This window comes from Sarcophilus harrisii, chromosome 1, assembly GCF_902635505.1.
Source record: "Sarcophilus harrisii chromosome 1, mSarHar1.11, whole genome shotgun sequence".
NCBI classification, from domain to species: Eukaryota; Metazoa; Chordata; class Mammalia; order Dasyuromorphia; family Dasyuridae; genus Sarcophilus; species Sarcophilus harrisii.
In genome coordinates this window covers 561,439,262-561,459,336 of record NC_045426.1, presented here as the reverse complement: position 1 = coordinate 561,459,336, position 20,075 = coordinate 561,439,262, and the positions used below count along the sequence as shown (strand labels likewise).

The following is a 20,075-nucleotide window of genomic DNA, read 5'->3' as shown; positions in this document are numbered from 1 at the left end:
GAAGTGACTGTGGATCACCACCTAGGATTTTCACTGTTGTTGTTGTTGTTCGCTTGCACTCTGTTTTCTTTCTCTCTCCTTTTCTTTTTTAACCTCATTCTTCTTGTGCAGTGAGATAATTGTATAAATATGTATACATGGGTTGGATTTAACGTATATATATATATTTTTATTTAATAGCCTTTTATTTACAGGATATATGCATGGGAAACTTTACAGCATTGACAATTGCCAAACCTCTTGTTCCAATTTTTCCCCTTCTTCTCCTCCCTCCCTCCCCCAGATGGCGGGATGACCAGTAGATTTAACGTATATTTTAAAAAACATGTAATTTCCTGGATTACTTAAAGGAGGGGAATTTGGAACAGAAGGCTTTGCAAGGGTCAATTTTTCTCTACATGTTTTGAAAATAAAGCTTTAATTAAAAAAAATAGAAATCCTAAACCAATAAATAAAATAAAGGTCTTTAAAGGTCCAAACAACCACACCACGGCATAAAAGCCGCAACCACGGGAGCACCACAAAGGTCCCAGGCAGTTTGTCAGCTGCAGGAAAAAAAAACGCAGCCAATGAGCACTTTCCTTTCCCAGCCACACCACTTCCCGTGGAAACCGAAAGCGAAATCCTGCTCCCTCTTTCGGCCGTCGCTTGCTTTGGCCTGGGGGGGGGGGGCAGCGGGACCCGGATTGGCGGCCGGGAGCCGGCTGCGCCGGGACGCCGGGAAACTCGGCGCGGCATGGAGGAGCCGCCGGCGCCCGCGAGCGGGGCCATCTCCCTGCACAACTTCCACGTGAGGCTGTGGGAGCAGCTCATCTACTTCCACGTGATGCGGCTGACAGACTCGCTCTTCCTGTGGGTGGGCGCGACGCCCAACCTGCGCAACCTCGCCGTGGCCATGTGCAGCCGTTACGTGAGTGGCCCCCGGGCGGGGAGGAGGTGCTGGGCTCGGGGCGCGGGCCCGGGGCTGGAGGGCGGCCCTGGCGCGCGCGCGCCTGCGGGGACCGGGCGCGTGCCCCCTGCCGGGACCGGGCGCGTGCCCCCTGCCGGGACGGGGCGCGCCCCCTGCCGGGACTGGGCGCACCCGGCGCTGCTAGCGGAGCCGGGGAGGGACCTCGGACCTCCTCGCCTGGAGGAGAAGGGGGACGCGCCCCAGCGCATCCTCGGGGGCTGCTGGGGCTCCCGGGCAGTCTCGCCTTTTATTTTCCTTCGGAAATAAAGAAAAAAACGCCTACTTCCTTTTTGTGTTACTGCCCTTCCCCGACACCCCTAGAGAAACGGCCGCAGGATAAAGGATCCTGTTCACTGAGTTCCGTGCGATAAATGAATCCTACGCTAAGCATCCAACGTGGGGCGGGGTTAGAGAGAGAATTTGCCTTAGGCACCTATGCATTTCCCGGGCTCATCTTCCCCAGGGAGGCCACATTTTATAACATACATTATAAATGCAATATTATTTAAAATTTTATTTTTTATATTAAAAATATTTTTTTGAATTAAATAATTTTATATCCCCTTCACACATCTTCTCTGCTAAGAAAACCATACTTTATGATAAAGAACTTTTTTTAAAGAAAAGAAAGCAGTGAGGCAAAAGTAATCAACCTCAGTCAAGTTTGACAGTGTGTGCAGTGTTCCGCGTACATAGTCAGCCACCTCTAAGAAAAGGGGGAGGCAGGTATGTTCTCGCGCCACTTCCTGGGGCTGAGTTTCATTATAATTACACAACATTCAGTTTTGATTTTCCCTGTGGTTATCTGTTCCACATACTTTGCTTGTCTATCTGATTTTCTGAACTGCCTACTCCCTTATCTGCTTCATTGCTGCTCTTAATGCTTTGCCTTAAGTCTTATTTTAAAACTTTGCTTTCCCTGCGTCCTCAGGCCCTCTATCCTGTTTTAATCTTACTTGCCTCTCTTGACCTTCTAGTTGACAAGTTCCATTCATCTCCATTGGACCTTTTACTCCTGGACTTTTGGCAGAACTTTTATTCTTTACAGGTGGACCCCATTCCATGTGACTCTGTTCAGTTCCTCAAGCCTCCATCACTTTCCCCTCCCAGCAGATGGCCTTAGTTTCCGTTATATTAAAGAGGACATCAGCCATGAGCCTCTTATTCCGTGCCTCAGAACCCCTTGTCTTGACTGATGGTCAGGGATCTCCACGGGTGCTACCAGTTTCTTGGTCCCAGTTACTGGGTTCAAAGGATTCCCTTTGTCTGACACAAGGAACAAGCTTGTGCTTGCTTTGCTTTTTCATAAGCTTTATTGAAGGATCATCCATTTAGAACTTGAAACGATTGTATAGATTTACTAAGTTATATTTCCTTTTTTGTAAAAAACAAAACAAACAAAAAAACACAACCAAACAAATAAACTGTATTAAGCAAGTGACCAAGACATCTTTTAAGTATTCCTCTTGGTAGGAACTAAATTACCTCTTTAAAATATGTGAACACACACACACACACATATATGCAGATATATAGGTATGTGTATATGTAAATATGTATATGTGTGCATGTGAAACTAGAAGTAGAGGAAGGATAGAGATATATTATCTCCATCCTTTCCCCATTGCCAATTTTTTTTCACTTTGCTCCCTGATATGTACCCTTCCATTTAGTGAAAACTGGCCTACTTGTAGTTTCTTCACTATCGGCTCAAAGGCTACTTTCTGCAGGAGGCCTTTCTTACTTTTCTTGGCTGCTGATGCTTGTTCAGACCTTCTGTATTTGTCTTTATATACCTAGTTACTTGTATGTTGTATTCTTCATTAGGATGTAAGCTCCTTGAGGGTAGGCCCTGGGTTTTTTTTTTTTTTTTTTTTGGTTTTGGATTGTTTTTTTGTTTTGGTTTCTCTCTGCATCCCCAGTGCTTAGCAAAGTGTTTGGCAAGTTTTCATTGTTGCTGAGTCAGTTTTCAGCACTATCCAACTCTTCATAACCCAGTTTGTGGTTTTCCTGGCAGAGATATTGGAGTGGTTGCCATTTCCTTCTCCAGCTCATTTTACAGATGAGGAAACTGAGGCAAACATTGTTAAGTAACTTGCCCAGGGTCACAAAAGCTAGTGTCTGAGGCTAGGTTTGAACTCAGGAAGATGAGTCTTCCTGATTCTAGGTTCAGTATTCTATCTGTACCCTGTATCTCCTAGCTTCCTTATATAAAAACCAAAGAAATCAATTAAAAAAAGAAATCTTAATGATCTTTTCTTTCTAGATCTTGAAGTAGTTTAGTGATTGTCTTATTTCTTTCTGAGCATTCACAAACGATCTTCTTAACAATGTTTTCTAGTAGGGGCAGCTAGGTGATGCAGTGGATAGAGTACCAGCCCTGAAGTCAGAAGGACCTGAGTTCAAATATGGCCTCAGATACTTAATACTTAATAGCTGTGTGACTCTGGGCAAGTCATTTAACCTCAGTTGCCTTAGGGAAAAAAAATCAAAACAAAAAACCCAATGTTTTCTAGTGAAAATAACTTTTAATGAAGTTGGTCAGTTTATAGAGTAATGCTTTTTTTTTTAAATTAAAAAAAATTTTTTGGTGAACCCTTTAATGAGAAAATGAGAATGTCACATTTCTACCTAATTTTCTTTTGAAAAATTTTATTGATCCTTTTTGTCTTTAAATCAGTCATTTTGATACCTTTTTTCTTGAACTGAATCTACATTTGTGCCAAAGAAAACTGTTAAGCAAAAATATTTGATATAGTGATTGAATTTGATGATACATATGATATTTTGTCCACATAGTCCCCAATTGTTATCTAAAAGATGAAGTATGTCTGGTTATCTTCTTCAGGACCTTAGTGAGTTTTTCAGATTTCTTTTAATGAACTTTTAATTTTTAAAAATACATTGTGATCAATGCTTTAAAAAATCATCAAAGTTTCCCCCATTACTCTTCCCCTCCTAGAGAACCATCCCACATATCAATCCATTTGTATGATAATTTTTTAAAGACCCCCCCCCAAAAAAAAAAAAAGAGGAAAAAAATCAGTGCTATTGATCAGTACATCTAAAAAAGCCTGACAATATATGCAATGTCCAATACTTACAAATCTCTCACCTCTGCAAAGGGAAATAAAGCAAAGTGTTTGGCGAGTTTTCATTGTTGCTGAGTCAGTTTTCAGCCCTATCCAACTCTTCATAACCCAGTTTGTGGTTTTCCTGGCAGAGAACTTCTCATATCTCTTCTTTTGAGCCATGTTTGAGGGCTTTAGAATTTTGCAACATTACTTTTGATTTTTTTATGTGTATGTGTTTTTTCTACACAGTGTTCTTATTTTTTATTTTTATTGTCATTGTGTTTATTGTTTTCTTAGCTGTGCTTACATTACTCTGTATCAGTCCATGCTTCTCTATGTACGTCATTCCTTAGAACATAGTAATGACCCATTACATTCATGTACCACCATTTGTTTAGCCATCTCCTCATGGATGGGCATCCACCTGATTTTCAGTTTTTTATTATCACAGAAAGTACACCTCTACATAATTTGTAGCATCTGGGACTTTCTTCTTAGCAGAAGCCTCTCTAGGGAATAAGCCCAGTAATTTCTGGTTCACTTTAGTCAATTTTTGGATTCCACATTAGTTGTATTGATTCACAGTTCCATCCGAAGTTTTGTAGGTTGCAGATCTGCAGTTGCTAATCTTCCTATAAGAAAACAGCTAGAAGCAGCGAGATAGCTCAGCTCTTAGATGTGCAGATAACAACTAGATAACGTAAAGTTATAATGTGATGGATCTGAGTCAAGAAGACTTCATGAGTTCAAACCAGGCCTCTGACACTGGACAAGCCCTTTAACTTCTGTTTACCTCAGCTTCCTCAACTGTAAAATGGGAATAATAATAGCATCTATTTCCTAGGGCTGACATGAGGACCAAATGAGATATTTGGAAAGCATCTAGCACAGTGGCTGGCTTTTTAGTACTTTATCAGTGCTTCCTTCCTATAACTTCTTCAACGTTGCATTACTCCTGTTTGCCTTGTGTAAGGTGAAGCCTCAGTTGTTTTGCTTTACATTTCTCTTATTCTTGATGATTTGGAACATTTTCTCATGTGGTTATGAATACTTTGCAACTGATCATTTCCTTTGACTAATCAATTGGGGGAATGACTTTTGGTCTTTTCTATATCTATATCTATGTCAATATCAACTGTATACCTATAGCATCTACATCTGTACCTGTATCATTAGTTCTCTCTCTCTTTACGTATATCTTACACACTAAACTCTTAGAGAAATTTGATTCAAGGGTTCCCTCCCCCTCCCCCTCCCCCTCCCCCCCCCCCCCCCCCCTTTGATTGCTTTCCTTCTTATCTTGAGTACAAAAATCTTGCCTCTTTGAATATTTTTGTTTCAGGTAATCAAAATTGTTTATCTTTTAAAATTGCGTCCCTTATTTAGTTAAGAATATATCTCCTATTGAATATATATTTTTATCATGTTTAACATATATTCGATTACTTGCTGTCTAGGGGAGGGAGTGGGGAAAAAAGAGGAAAAATTGGAACACAAGGTTTTGCAAGAATCACTGTTGAAAAATTATCCATGCATATGTTTTGAAAATAAAAAGCTTTAAAAAAAGAATATATCTCCTCTCTATAGCTGTGAAACATATATGATTTCTCTTCCAATTTGAAAAAATTGTTATAGTCTTTAATAATAATAAGGTCATGTATTCCTGTAGAATGTAGTATGGAACATGGTATAAAGAGTTGGTCTGTGCCTAATTTCTGTCAGATTTGCCAGCTGTTTTTATCAAATGAGGTTTTCCTAGATAATTTATTTTCTACTTTATCAACCAATGGGGTTATTGAGTTTCATTGTTTATTTCCCCTTTTCTAGTCTATATATACCATTAATCTCTCCCCCTCCCCATCTCTCTCTCTCTCTCTCTTTCTCTCTCTCTCTTCTCTCTTCTTCTCTCTCTCTCTCTCTCTCTCTCTCTCTCTCTCTCTCTCTCTCTCTCTCTCTCTCTCTCCTCTCTTCCCATCTTCTCTCTTTCCCTACCTCTATCTTTCTCTCACCAATGTTGATTGGTCTTGGTGACTGCTGTTTTATAATACAGTTTGAGTTCTAGAAGTGTTATTTCAACCCTTTTAGTAGTACTGCTTTTCATCATTTTCCTCGATATTCTAGATCTTTTGTTTCTCCAAATGAATTTTGTTAGTATTTTGTTGAATTCTGTAATGTAACAATTTTATTCGATTGCTATTGCATTAAAAATATAAATGAACTCAGCTATGAGAATTGAATATTCCTCCAGATATTTAAATTGTTTTTTATTACTTTAAGTAACACTTTATAATTAAATATATACCAATAGTTTATGTACTTTTATAGGTCGATTCCCAAATATTTTATGCATTTTGTAGTTTTTGGAATGAAAATTCCTTTTCTATTACTGCTTCTTGGCCTTTTTACTATTATAAAGAAAATGCAGTTGATTTTTGAGAGTGACCTTTTAATGGACATTGTTGCATTCTCTTTGTAATACTGTTCTCTTATTTCTGCTTCATTTAATTTTTTATTAGTCTATGCAAATTTTCCCATGTTTTTCTGAATTTTATTCTTATTTTCACTGAAAGTTAATTACAAACCTTTATTTACTATATTTTAGCACAGTTGCTAACTTCTTCAGATTTCACAGTTCTCCTCTGAAACAAATTCTGGCCAAGTAGGTGCAGAAATTCTGGCCAAGCAGGTGTTTTAAGAGTGCAATGGGTAGCTAGTGCCCTTACCCAAAACAGTGGGATTTTCCTTATCCCTGTAGAACATAGGAGAGTCATTGGAGAGAAGGGGGACTTTTTCCAAACATAGGCAATTGGTTTGTTACAGGTACATTTGAGGAGATAAGGTGGCCCAGGATGCCAGTACTGGTTGAGAAATGGTGGCCCATGCTCAGACCCTAGATTTTCCCTCTTTACTCAGTGTTACATCTGTTGCAGGGGGGCAAAGGGAAGTGTTAACTTTCAGCTGTGTTGGGCATTTTATAACAAGTTCTAGTATCTGGGTTTCACCTTCAGCTGCTCGGTGCTCTGAGCGCTTGCAGGTGCTGCATTAGGGCATCTGAAGGCTGTGCAGAACTACCCCCTCTTGCATGTAGGAGCAGCCAGGTGATGCAGTGGATGCATTGCTGGGCCTGGAGTCAGGAAGATTCATGTTCATAAGTTCAAATCCGGCTTCGACACTTCCTAGCTGGGAAATCCATTTAATCCTGTTTGCCTCAATCTCCTCGTCTGTAAAATGATCTGGAGAAGCCAATCCCTTCAGTATCTTTGCCAAGAAAATTTCAAGTAGGGTCTTGAGGAGTCAGACTTGATTGGAAATAACTGAACCAAAATATATGTAGGGCTTTAACACCATCTGTAGGATAGAAGAAGCATTAGAGGTGTGAGTCTTACTCTTGGCTAGAGTCATAGTAATTCATTCTTTGTTTTGTTCTCAGGACTCCATTCCAGTATCTACTTCCCTTCTTGGAGATACGTCTGACACAACCTCCAATTGTCTTGCTCAGCGACTAGGTATGTACGAAATATCTCATTTTACACGGTAGATCTGATGCTAGAAAGGCATTTTAAGTTCACTTAATTCCCCCATTTTATTTATTTTTTTAGGCTTTTATAGTATATTATTTTTTCTAGGTACATTTAAAGATACTTTTCAATATTTGTTTTTGTAAAACTTTGTGAAAAACCTCATTTTAAACAAACACAGGAGCTAGCCATTTAAAGGAATGCTGAAACTCCTTACTTTGTGAGCACATTTTCCTTTAAGGTAATAATTAATTATCAGATGTGACCTCTATGGAAATACACATTTTTGTCCATAATGCTCATGGAATGGCTTGCCTGGCACAAATACCCTTTTATCTTGAGGCCAGAATTTTCTCAGTTGTGTTGGTTGCCTGCCAGTTTTACTGGTGACAGATTTATTATACAGTGTCTTTAGAGCTTGAAAGTCTGGCTGAAGTTCTTAAAATATGGAACTCTGAAATATTAGAAACCATCCAGTCCAGCTCTTACTTACTTAGAAATGGAGGCCAGGAGGGGTTAGGGGACCTGCCTGAGTCACAAAGTTAGGTGTGCAAAGTGAGACTAGAATCAAGTTCTCTTAACTCTTAATTCTTTCTACTTCATAAGATTTGTGAATAAAGTCTATTGTGATGTATGAACAACTTGAGAGATATAATTTTTAGGCAGTCATTTTTAAAAATTATGGCTAGAGCATAAATTAACAAAAAAAATCATTTGGTTTTTTTCTGGTAAACCAAAAAACCCTCATGGAGGATTCTTGACACATATATCCTTGGAAGAGTGGATGTTTCTGGCAGGTGGGGAATCAACTCTGAATGGTTCACAAATAATGAATATTATAAGGAGAGGTGGGTCTGTTGTTATAAGGGGGTGGGTTAGGGAGTCCCCTGAACAAAGAGACTCATCTCATGCCAGATTACTCCCACCTTGGCAATGTGTACAGAGGATCTCTCTTCCATCAAGTCAGTGAGCAGTGAACATAGTGAGTTAAAAATTCCACCTACAAGCATGATAAATGTGGAAATATGTTTAGAAGAATTGCACATGTTTAACCTATATTGGATTACTAGGGAACTAGGGGAAGGAAGGGATAAAAATTTGGAACACAAGGTTTTGCAAGGGTGAATATTGAAAACTATCATTGCATCTATTTTGAAAAGAAAAAAGCTATTATTAAAAAAATAAAATACATCAATAACAATAACAACAACAAAGGATTCCATCTAGATGAGATTTTCCTTGTAAGATCTTCTAGCTGAGGGGGCAAGAAGCAAATATGGAGAGAATTTGGACAGTCTCCTATATCAGCAATGTCCTTTACAAGGACTGACTGAATATCCTACAGGAGTTTATTTCTGAATAAGGAAGTAGGAAGGAAAAATTTTAATATCATTAATTGGTTATCATTTTAAGAAATAATTGTTTGTCTCACTAGGGGACAAAGTTATGTCTAAGTTTAAAGTCTGGGTCATCATTCTCCTTCTCCCCAACCCATTAGCCCCAGGAATGCCATATATATGTATATGGATACATTGATGCCAACCCTAGGCCAGAGTGCCAAACTCATCCCTGTGGGCATATATTGATTTAGAAAATGATTTATTAATCTCATTTTTTTAATCGAATTTTTATTTATTTTGTTAACTTTCCCAATTATATTTTAATCTAGTTCAAGGAGCAGTTGCTCGTACTGTAGCTGTATGTGGGGACTGTGAGGTGGTATGGGGTGTTTGACACCTTTGCCTTAGACCATTTTTACAGGGTCCTAAGGGTATTACGGACAGTTGACACACTTGTGAGAATGAAGAACTAATTTTCTTTGATCTTTTCTGTGATGTAAAAATGACCTTAGAAAGTCCACAGTGACTTGGCTTATATAATTCAAACTGTAGCAGACAATTAGACAAAGAATTGAATTATTTCCATCAGATATTTTGGTAATTCAGGCAGGACCAAAATGGATGGCAAAGACTTTTCTTATCATATTTATAGGTGCTTAATAAATGTTTGAATTGAAAGAGACCCTGGTTTAGATAATGGGGAAGGCAAGGCTGGTCTAGAGGAGAAACAGGGAAAGGATAGGTTTAAAGCACAGTAAAAGTAGTGTTAATTTCTTGAGGCCTTTAGGTTTAAAAAAAGGAATTGGCATTTTATTGAATAGCCTGAGACCAAAAAATTTAAAGGAAGTACTTTCAAACTTTAATGTGTCTAGGATACTTACTGCCCATGAATTATTGCAAATTCTGAATTAGTGCAATCTATATTTGTTTTGTTGTTCATTCAGTTCAGTTCTGTCTGACTCTTCGTGATCCCTTTTGGGGTTATTTTTTGGGCAAATGGTTTGCCATTTCCTTCTTTAGCTCTTTTTTTTTTTTTTTTTTTTTTTTTTAAAGACTAAGCTATTTAGGTAAAAAGGGTTAAGTGACTTGCCTAGGCTCACAACTAGTTAGTATCTGGGACTAGATTTTAGTTTTCTTACCATTCTGATTAAATGAATGAAAAAAAAATATCATTCTCTTATTACACATCAGGCACTGTGTTAAATGGTAGGGAGACACATTCAAGAGAAATGGTCCCTGTGCTTAGGGCAATTATAGTCTACTCTAGCATGATAATCCATATGGGGAAGAGTAGTCAGAGCAGGGTATCTTGCTCTAGGAAGTCAGAATGATGAATGGAGCAGTGGGCTAATCAATTGACTTGCCTTTTGCAGAAACACTACCAGTATTGATTTGATAGTTCCCAGGTCAAGAGATGTACATTACAGATTTAGTGTCGGAGAAGATGTCTAGAAAAGTGTGGAGATGGCAAAATGGAGGACAGAGACTTTTCTTTTATATCTATAGGTGCTTAATAAATGTTTGAATTGAAAGAGACCCTGGTTTAGATAATGGGGAAGGCAAGGCTGGCTTAGAGGAGAAACAAGGGAGATGATGGGTTTAAAGCACAGTAAAGATAATCTTAATTTCTTGAAGCCTTTAATTAAAAAAAAAAAAAGAATTGGTTATTTTATTAAATAGCCTGACCAAAACATTTAAAGAAAGTATTTTCAAACTTTATTTAATGTGTTTAGAATACTAGAATAACTATTATGAACCACATGGAGTATGGTACCTACCAGTTTCATGGCCTAGTCACCAGGTCCTCAAACTATGGCCGCAGGCCAGATGCGGCAGCTGAGGACATTTATCCCCCTCACCCAAGGCTATGAAGTTTCTTTATTTAAAGATCCATAAAACAAAGTTTTTGTTTTTACTATAGTCTGGCTCTCCAACAGTTTGAGGGACAGTGAACTGGCCCCCTATTTAATAAGTTTGAGGACCCCTGGGATAGAGCTCTAGGCTTGGAGTCAAGAAAATCCATCTTTCTAATTGAAATGTGGCCTCAGACATTTACTAGCTGAGTCATTTAATCCTGTTTGCCTCAGTTTTCTCTTCTGTAAAATGAGTGGAGAAAGAAATGGCAAACCACTCTAGTATCTTTGCCAAAAAAAACCCAGATGGGATCACAGAGAATCAGATGTGATTAAAATGTCTCAACAGCTGCCTTTGTGACTCATCTTGTACTTATGCTTAATTTTTTTTTGCATAAAAGTATAGAACTTTACCTTTGTCCTTATTACATTTCATCTCATTATGCTTGAGCCCTCCTTCTAGCTGATTAGAGATCTTTATGGATTTTTATTCTGCCATCCTGTGTATTAGACATTATTATCCTCATTTTACAAATGAGGAAACTAAGCCTGAATGCTTGATTATAGGCAAATTAATAAGTATCTAAGTTATTAATAAAACTTTTAAAGAGAATAGGGCCACTGGAGACCCATCTCTAGGTTAATGTTCTGTTAATTCATGAATTTGCGGGGAGGAGGGAATTAAGTAGAATTACTAGTTCTAGATCTCTTTAATTGTACTAATATACAGCTTATAACTGTTGCATAAGAACATATTGCAAGAGACATTGTCAAATGCCTTGCTGAAATTAAAATTTATTCTGTCATTGTTATTCCCCTGATCTGCCAGTGTGAGAACTCTGTTCAGGAAATGTAGGTTAGTTTGGCTTGACTTGACCAATGGCCATCCAGTGATGACCACTTTGTATTTGAAATGCCCATGATTGTTCCTATAGTAATTGTTTTTAGGACTTTGTTGGAAATCCCCAACAGCTTTTTTTGCCTTAGTAAACATACCTTCCTCTTTTTGGTGGCTTCTTGTTGAAGGGGCTAGGAAGAGTAGATTCCCTTCTCAGAAGCCTCTGGGGACTTTTATCCAATTTCCTGATCTCTCACTTCCAGAAACCAAATTATTCCACTTTTTGAAAAGCAGGAAATTGGCCTTGATCTAGTCTTCAGGCTATGCTCCCATTCTGCATGATGTATGATCACACATTGATCACTAGCTGTAGTTCAAAAGTAGACTATAATTGCCCTAAGCACAGGGACCATTTCTCTTGGATGTGTCTCCCTAGTATTTAATACAGTGCCTGATGTATAGTAAGTGAATGATAATTTTTTTTTTTTAAATTCATTTAATCAGGATGGTAATAAAACTAGAATCTGGTCCCAGATACTAACTAGCTGTAAGCCTGGGCAAGTCACTTAACCCTTTTTACCTCAACATCTTCATCTGTTTAAAAATAAATAAATAAATAAAAAACTAGAGAAGGACTTCCTCTACCTTAGCAGTGTCAAGATTTGGGCCAGGATTGCCAAGAGTTGTACATTTAATCTCTGCTTAGCAATTCATTTGAATTCACTGGACATCCAGCAAGCATCTACTGTGTGCAAGGAGGCATTCTGGTCTAGACAGGAATAGAAAAACACAAAAATCAGCTTTGTTCCTCTAAATGCATTCAAGAAGACCTTCACTATTATGGAATTCATTTCTGTCTTAGCCATGTTTATTCTTCCTCTTATAGTCTAAAATGCATTATTAGTATAGATGAGATGATTTTCTCCAAATTGTTTTTGTGAAGCTATTATTGACAGGCAAAGTATGGAAATTGAGCTTTCATTCTTGAATTGAGTGAAAGACACTTGCAGTAAAAAACTCCTCTTTTTTTTTCACTTTCCCATTCCATGGGTGAATTTTCCTGAAACTCATCATACACATGTGTGCAAGCATGGGATTATTTGACCACAGATTTCCCTTCTTCTCTTTGCTGTCTGTTTGTCTGCACAGCATAAGTAAGTTGAGGAGAGTTATAAAACTGAGGTGTTGAAGAACTGAGCTGCAAAGGCTGAAACTGGACGAGTCCTTGGGGATATTGTATGTGATTCTTGTTCAGGCATGGATTGCATTAGGTAATCCTTCTAGCACTGGACATTGGCCAATGGGCAGATAGATGTGCTGACTTGTCTCTTTGGTGAGTCAGGGGCTATTTCCTTTTAGTTCTAATAAGCATTTTCCATCATTTCCCCCTTATTAGCTCACTGGTTGGCATTGACTGACACTGTACAAAGCTCTGACTGTATAAACCTGGCCTCTCATAAATAGCAGTTTAGAACGTAGGACAGCCACACTGCCATCAGACCAATATCTGAATGGAAAAGAAGGTGTTTGAATCATCTACAGAAAGCTCTGGGTGGTACAGTGAGTGCAGGGCCTGGAGTCTGGGGGATTCGTATCTCTGAGTTCAAATCCAGCCTCAGACACTTCCCAGCTGAGTGACCTAGGCAAATTATTTAACCTTGTTTGCCTCAGTTTTGTCATTTGTAAAATGAGCTGGAGAAGGAAATTGCAAACCATTTCAGTATATTTACCAAGAAAACCCAACTCATGAAGAGTTGGACATGACTGAAAAATGACTGAAAAACAAAAATAACAAATCATATTCAGGTTAAGGGTCAGTTTATTTTAGGACTAGAAGACAGGACTTTTTTTTAAATTTTAAAGCTTTTTATTTTCAAAATACAATGCATAGACAACCTTCAACATTCACCCCTCCAAAACCCTGAACCCCCAATTTTTTTCTCTTTCTTTTCCTCCCCCCCCCCCCATAGACGGCAAGCAATCTGATACATGCTAAATATGTGCAGTTCTTTTATACACACCTACACAACTGTCATGCTGCATAAGAAAAATCAGATCAAAAAGGAAAAAAAAAGGAGAAAGAAAACAAAATACTGCCAGGCAGTAGCATTACAAGGTCCTTTGGGCTCTCCCCCTGCTTCCAGGAGGCCCCTGCATGGACTGGCCAGGTCTGGTGCTCACATACATGAGATTCCTGTGTGTTATTTCAATGTCCAGACTGGATATATTTTTGGTCATGTTACTGCTCCCACCCAGAGGGGATTATGCTTGTGAGTGCCTCCTATGTTCTGGTGGTCAAGAGAGGGACTGCTGCCACCCCCCTCCCCCCAAAAAACAACAACAACAACAACAAAAAAGAAAAAAACCAGAGGCATGCCAGGCTAAAGGACAATTTATTTCCAATATTCTTTTGGTTAGTAAGCATTTATTAAGTGCTTACTGTGTACATGGTGCTGTGCCAAGAAAGACAAAGACAGCCCCTGCTCTTAAGGAGCTCAGTGAGTCAGTAACTATGAAGCATCTTCTATGTATTTGATTTACTTAATTTTTTTTGCCCTAGTTACATTTAAAACACTTTTTTTTGCATTTATTTTTAAAATGTTTGAGTTCTAGATTCTCTCCCTTATCCCCACCCACAATTAAGAAACTACACGTGAAGTTATGTAAAATATTTTCATAAAAGTCATGTTGTGAATGAAAACATAGATTTCCCACTCTAATGAAAATAAAAACCCTCAAGTAAAATAGTTTAAAAAGGGAGAGAAAATAAAGTTAAAAAGGGGGTGGGGTAAGCACCTTCTATGTACCAGGGACTGTGCTAAGTGTTGGGGGTTCAAAGAAAGGCAGGAGATAATTCTTGCCTTCAAGGAGCTTATGTTGTTACTGGGGAGATAAGAGGCCAACTAATATGTACTATGTGGGATAAACAGGAAATAATAGAGGAAAGGCACCCAGATTAATTTAAGTAAGAATTGTCAACTAGACTAGACCAAACTCTTACTTGTGGTTTTCCAAGCTGAACGGAGAGTCAGAAATCAAACAAGGTTTAATTTCAAAGTGAGGGAAGTGGGCTGACTGGTTAGACAAATGTGCCTGGGCCCTGGCCCCAGTGAGGGGGGCCTCAGGTTAGTGGGACTAAAACTTGGTACTTTTATTAATGGCTACAAAGTGATCTGCAGCCTTGACAGGGAGGGGTAACAGCCACAGTGTGATGAGTTTGGTTCTTAGCAAGGCTTCATGATCCGAATTTGTCCCAGCTCAGGGAATACCTAGTATTAGTCAAAGCAACACAGTAATTGTGGGGGATTTTGCCAGAAGATGAGTGAAAAGGGTTTTGTTATGTCAAACTGGGGCACAGCTTGCTTGCTGGACCTTAGCTTTGGAAAACAAAGTGTCTTCTAATATCTTGACATTGTGTGAAAGCCCTTAGAATTGGGGATTAGCCAGTAGTTTAGGTCATGGGGGGTGTCTGATTTAATGAGGTCCTATGCCATGTTTAAATTTTTTAGGCCCATAACCAGGTGACTTGATCACTCTGAACTCTTTCAGGCCTTGGATCTTGGGGTCCAGTGCTAGGTATGATGTATGACTGAACCAGACTCAGCCCTTTTCAAATGGATCCTGAGAAAGGGCCTGAAGCCTTCTGGTGTTTATGCAGGTGCTGCTGCCCTGTTGTTTGTAGAAAGGTCATAATATTCAAACCAGCTCTTCTGCTCCTACCTTCTTCTCTCCTCTCCCTGCTTCTTCCCTATCCTCCCTTCTGCTCCCCTCCTTTCCCTTCCTCTTTATTCTTCTTCTCTCTTCTTCCCTTCCCCTTCTTTCCCTTGTGCTCCCTCTCTCTCCCTCTCCTTCCCTGATACTTTCTCCCCCTCTTCTTTCTTCCATTCTGCTCCCTATCTCTCCCTCTCCTTCTCTGCTACTTTCTCCTTTCTTCCCTTCTGCCCCCTCTTCCCTGTTACTTCTTCCCCCTCTTCTTCCTCCCCTTTTGCTTCTTCTCCTTCCTTCTCCCCTCCCACTCCCTTTCCCTCTTCTGTTTTCCTCTCTCTTTACCTTTTCCTCATCTTCCCCTTCCTGTCCCCGCTCCCTTCTGCTCCTCTCCCTTTCTTTATGCTCCTCTTCTCTTCCCTCCGGTGCCAAAGGTTCCCCCCATTTCAGGTTGACATGACATCTGGAGAGCTTGAGGCTGAAGTCTGACTCTTTACCAGCACAATAAATGAGGATTTTTCATTCCTGGGTGTGACACTGTGTTCTTTCCTTTTAGCCAGGAAGACTAAAAAACAGGTGTTTGTCAGCTACAATCTTCAAAATACAGACAGCAACTTCACACTGCTCATAGAAAACAGGATCAAGGAAGAAATGGAGGCTTTCCCGGAAAAGTTTTAGCCTGAAAGGAGCATGGTAGCATTTGGTGATTTGTAATTTATGTACATTAAACAGAATAAACTGAGCTTATTTCATAGTATGTCTCACATGGAGTCAGTGTGTTTGAATTTTGCTTATTTAAGTTAACCTCATAATCATTCCCTTGGGCAGCTAGGGGGCTCAGTTGATGGAGTGCCAGCCTGAAGTCAAGAAGACTCATCTTCATGAGTTCAAATCTGGGCCCAGACATTTATTAGCTATGTGACTGTGGGCAAGTCACTTAACCATGGTTGCCTCAGTTACCTCATCTGTAAAATGAACTAGAGAAAGAAATGACAAATCATTCCAGTATCTCTGCCAAGAAAACCCAAACTGGGTCATGAAGAGTTGGATGGGACTTAACTACAATTTCCTTTATCCATTAAAAAAAATTTTACATTTATGATCACAATGGCTTGTTCCCCCATTTTCATCTCTTTTATCACTTCCTCTAACTCCTTTTTTCACTTCTTTCTTCAACTTTTCTTCTTCAATCTTTAATTTTTAATTACTGATTAGCAGTGTATTCAGCTTTTCATGTATAGACCTGCCAAATCTTTTAAAATTTTCAGGCAGCCCATCTCATGTGCAGATAATACAATTCATGTGCATTTAGTTTGACCTCCTTTCCTTATATCCGTTGTGTGTTGAAATTAGCTCTTTGAGTTCTGGGGGATATATTTTTTTAATGTTTGCTTCTGATTTTGTTGAATCATCACCAGTGGAAAACTGGTGTCTCCCTCAATTGAGGCAGACCAGCAATACAAATATAATTCTGCTTAGAGAGTTGCCTGTGGCAGAGATATGAAGTGAATTGCTTGTATAATATGTGTATGTATGTATGCCTGTGTGTCATGCATAGAATTCCAGATTCCACAACTGTCTTCTACACCTTCACATGTTATGGGGTCTATGGGAAGGAAATGTGCTTTGGTGGATTGATTTAGGCCTGGGGTTTTCATGAGACGTTTCAGTTCTAACATTCATCTCAGATGTGCTGTACCCCTGACCAAAGATATCCAATTTCCACATGCCCCAGTTTAAGCTGAGATGTTTATAGCCTGGAAAGGAAGATAGGATATTTCTGTAGTCCTGGAGAATAGTTGTTTCTATATACTTTTAAAGGTCATTTTCTGGATTTAAAAAAATTGGCCTAAATCCTAAGAATGAGTTTGGGGCCACTTCTGAGGCATTTCTGTTACATCCCTGTATTCTTACTCATTCCTTTAATACTGTAATAGTCTTAGATTTAAAGAGACTGGGAAGTACCTTGGGTGACCACAACACAACCATAACCTCTTCAATCAGACATTACTAAACTTTCATTGTTAAATTGTTAGCAGCTATAAGGACAATTTGGTTTGTGATCTGAATACAGCACTGAACTGGAGTTAATTGTTGTCAGATGTAAATGACAGTGCTTGCTAATTTCTCTTGAAGAATAGCAGGAAACACCAGGATCCTTCTCAGGACTGGAATAAGGACTGAGGGTTATTGACATTTTTAATTTATTTAATTAAAAAACCCATTATTTCATTAATATATAGATAGTCCCTTCGGTACTGCAATGAGAAACCCTACTTTGATGATGGATATAGAATGGGAATGAACCTAAGTTATTAAAAAATTTTTTTTAATGTTGATGAAACAGACTCGGGAAATCGGTTGGTTACATAATAGATGGTCTTCATAAATTTCTGTGGCAAAAGAAAACTTAACCTATTGTCCATGTCTCTATTCAGAATTATTTGGGCTGATCCTTACATAATGGACACACGTGGAGTATAGTCTTGAAGCCTTTCTAACATGCTACAAATTTTGAGACCCCAAACACAGTTGCAAGTAGATGGTCTTCACAAATTTCTATGGCAAAAGAAAATTTACCTGTTGTCCATTTCTCTATCCAGAATTACTTGGGCTGATCCTTACATGATGGACAGACATGGAGTCTAGTCTTGAAGTCTTTCTTACATCTTAGGAATTGTGAGACCCCAAACGCAGTGGGCCTTGGAATACCTTTTGGATACTGTAAGTCAACCTTTACTCCATGGACTCAGCGGAGGTGCAGCCGTCCTCTGCCAATGCAGATTGGCACCTTTTCTCCCCCTTGGCCTAAAGTAGAGATTATAACTAATAAAAACAGAACACATTTGTTAAGTTTGTCATAGCAGCGTCCCACATCTGATCACATCAAGGAGGAGCCAAGAAAGATGTTCCGTCAGAGTTCTGGTAATGGGGCAACTTTTTTTTTTGTTTTTATTTCTGTACATTCACATACAAATTTCTCAGTAGGTACAACAGATGTAACATCATGCAGACACTTAGCTTGTAAGACAGTTTCAGTACTTGATTTAAGCTTGTGCTATGGGTAAGCACCACCAGACTAATCATGATCAAAACGTACAGTAACAATTCTTTAATTAGAGCCTCGTCAGAAATGGAGGGATTGGGGGCCAGGGAAGGACGAGGGAGAGGAGGGAAGAAAGGAAGGAAAGCTTAACCACTAGACATTACACTGTATTCCTTTCCCAAAACATTGTATACACTACATTAAAATGAGGTTTTGTCTAAAAACAGAAACAGAAACGACCAACAATAGCAGTTGAAGTGCGGGATGCCATCCAGAGGCTACAGAGGATGTGACATTCAGAGTCCATTTCGTGGCACTTCCAGTTCTGTGACTTCAGTTTGGCTCCGGAAGTATCAGGATTTAGGGGGATACTTCCTTTTTTGTAGCATTAGCTATTTCCTGCTCGGCGACCCAATAACCCAACCACTCCGTCCCCTTTCCAATGGCCAGTGTGTCAGTGGCCAACCAGCCTCTTAGAAAAGAGCCGACCATGGTGCTCGATGGCACAAAGCATCCTCGAGAACGTGGGGGTGGGGGCAGGGAGGACGGGGATGGGGAGGACGAGGATGAAATGCGTTTGTGCGTTCAGAGAGGGAGACAAAGGAGATGAGACGGAGCCCCCTGGTGGCTGGAAATCTAACTGATGAGGTTTCAGAATGCAATGGGGATACATGTACAGCTGGCAAGGACATCTTTGAATGCTTTCTATGGGAGAGGGGAAGAGGAGGCTGACTGGAAGCAGCAAGTCGCCTGAGAAAAGCGTTTCCTCTGTGTCAACCATGAAGGAAACAGGATTGAGTAGTTTTCAAGTTTGACAGACAAGTCATTAAGTAGCTGCCAGAGCACCCATCTGTACAGAGCAGGGCAGATGGATCCAGGGGCCGGATGCCCTTTCCCCATCCCTGCTGCCTTACTTGGAACCTTACTTTCCTGGGTTCTCTCCAGAGAGAGGTTCTTCTGATTTGACTACATTCAGTAAAAAAATGTTCGGCAGGCACCGAAAACTTCTTGCAGCGGATGGTGCCAGTAAAGAGGAGTTAAAGCCTGGCGCTTTACCCTGGGTGAGTTCTGAGAGGGATGTGCCAGCAGAATCAGACAGAGGGGCACCCTGCTGAGAGGTTCTTAGCAAGATAATTCCATTAGAGTCAAACAAACTGGGCAAAAAAGTAAAGCAAAAATCCCTCCTTTCCCCTTCCTTCTCCCTCATCCCCTGGCTTCTAAAGCTAAGAACCAGGACTTTTAAAAAACTCCTGTCATTTTAAATTTCACGTCATTAATCCATCCTATTTTTGATATGTTCTATCTAGTGTGGTTTTTTTCCTTCTGTTCATTGGCTCTATTCTTGGATGTTGTCTGTTATCCTCTTTCTGAGTTAAGGAAGTAGAATCCCCGAAGCATGAGGGACTCTACAAAGCACTCCAAGCATGAACAGCTTTAATATGTGTTATCTGAAAAAATCTGCGGGGTTCAGACCGTAGCTTCAAGAATGCTCAGATATGAACTAAAAAGCTGTTACAGTAAATGGATTGCAAGGTGTACCAGCTCCGTGTGTGTACGTGTGTGCATTTGTGCACACGTGAATAGGTGCCCAGGTGTCCAGTCTGTGGTCCAAAGAGCCCTTGCTGACCGCCCTTCCCCTCACGTGTCTGATGCTCTCGCTTCAAGGCCACGTCTGTATTTTTCATATACTTACATGGATTTTGTTGCCATGTGATTAGTCGCAAGTACTCTATAAAAGGCAAAAGGTATTTC

General features: G+C 39.6%; 1 protein-coding gene across 1 annotated transcript; it reads left to right on the top strand.

Moving 5' to 3' along the window:
- Nucleotides 1-656: 656 nt before the first annotated feature.
- On the top strand, nt 657-16,034 carry PSMG4 (proteasome assembly chaperone 4). Its single transcript, XM_031946934.1, has 3 exons — nt 657-910; nt 7,454-7,529; nt 15,834-16,034. The coding sequence occupies exons 1-3, from the start codon at nt 737-739 to the stop codon at nt 15,953-15,955; spliced, it is 372 nt and encodes a 123-aa protein (XP_031802794.1). The 5' UTR covers nt 657-736; the 3' UTR covers nt 15,956-16,034.
- The last annotated feature ends 4,041 nt before the right edge of the window (nt 16,035-20,075 follow it).

Coding starts and splice junctions, on each gene's coding strand:
- PSMG4 (XM_031946934.1), top strand. CDS start 737: ATGGAGGAGCCGCCGGCGCCCGCGAGCGGGGCCATCTCCCTGCACAAC. Junction 911..7,453: donor TGGCCATGTGCAGCCGTTAC/GTGAGTGGCCCC, acceptor TTTTGTTCTCAG/GACTCCATTCCAGTATCTAC. Junction 7,530..15,833: donor TTGTCTTGCTCAGCGACTAG/GTATGTACGAAA, acceptor CTTTCCTTTTAG/CCAGGAAGACTAAAAAACAG.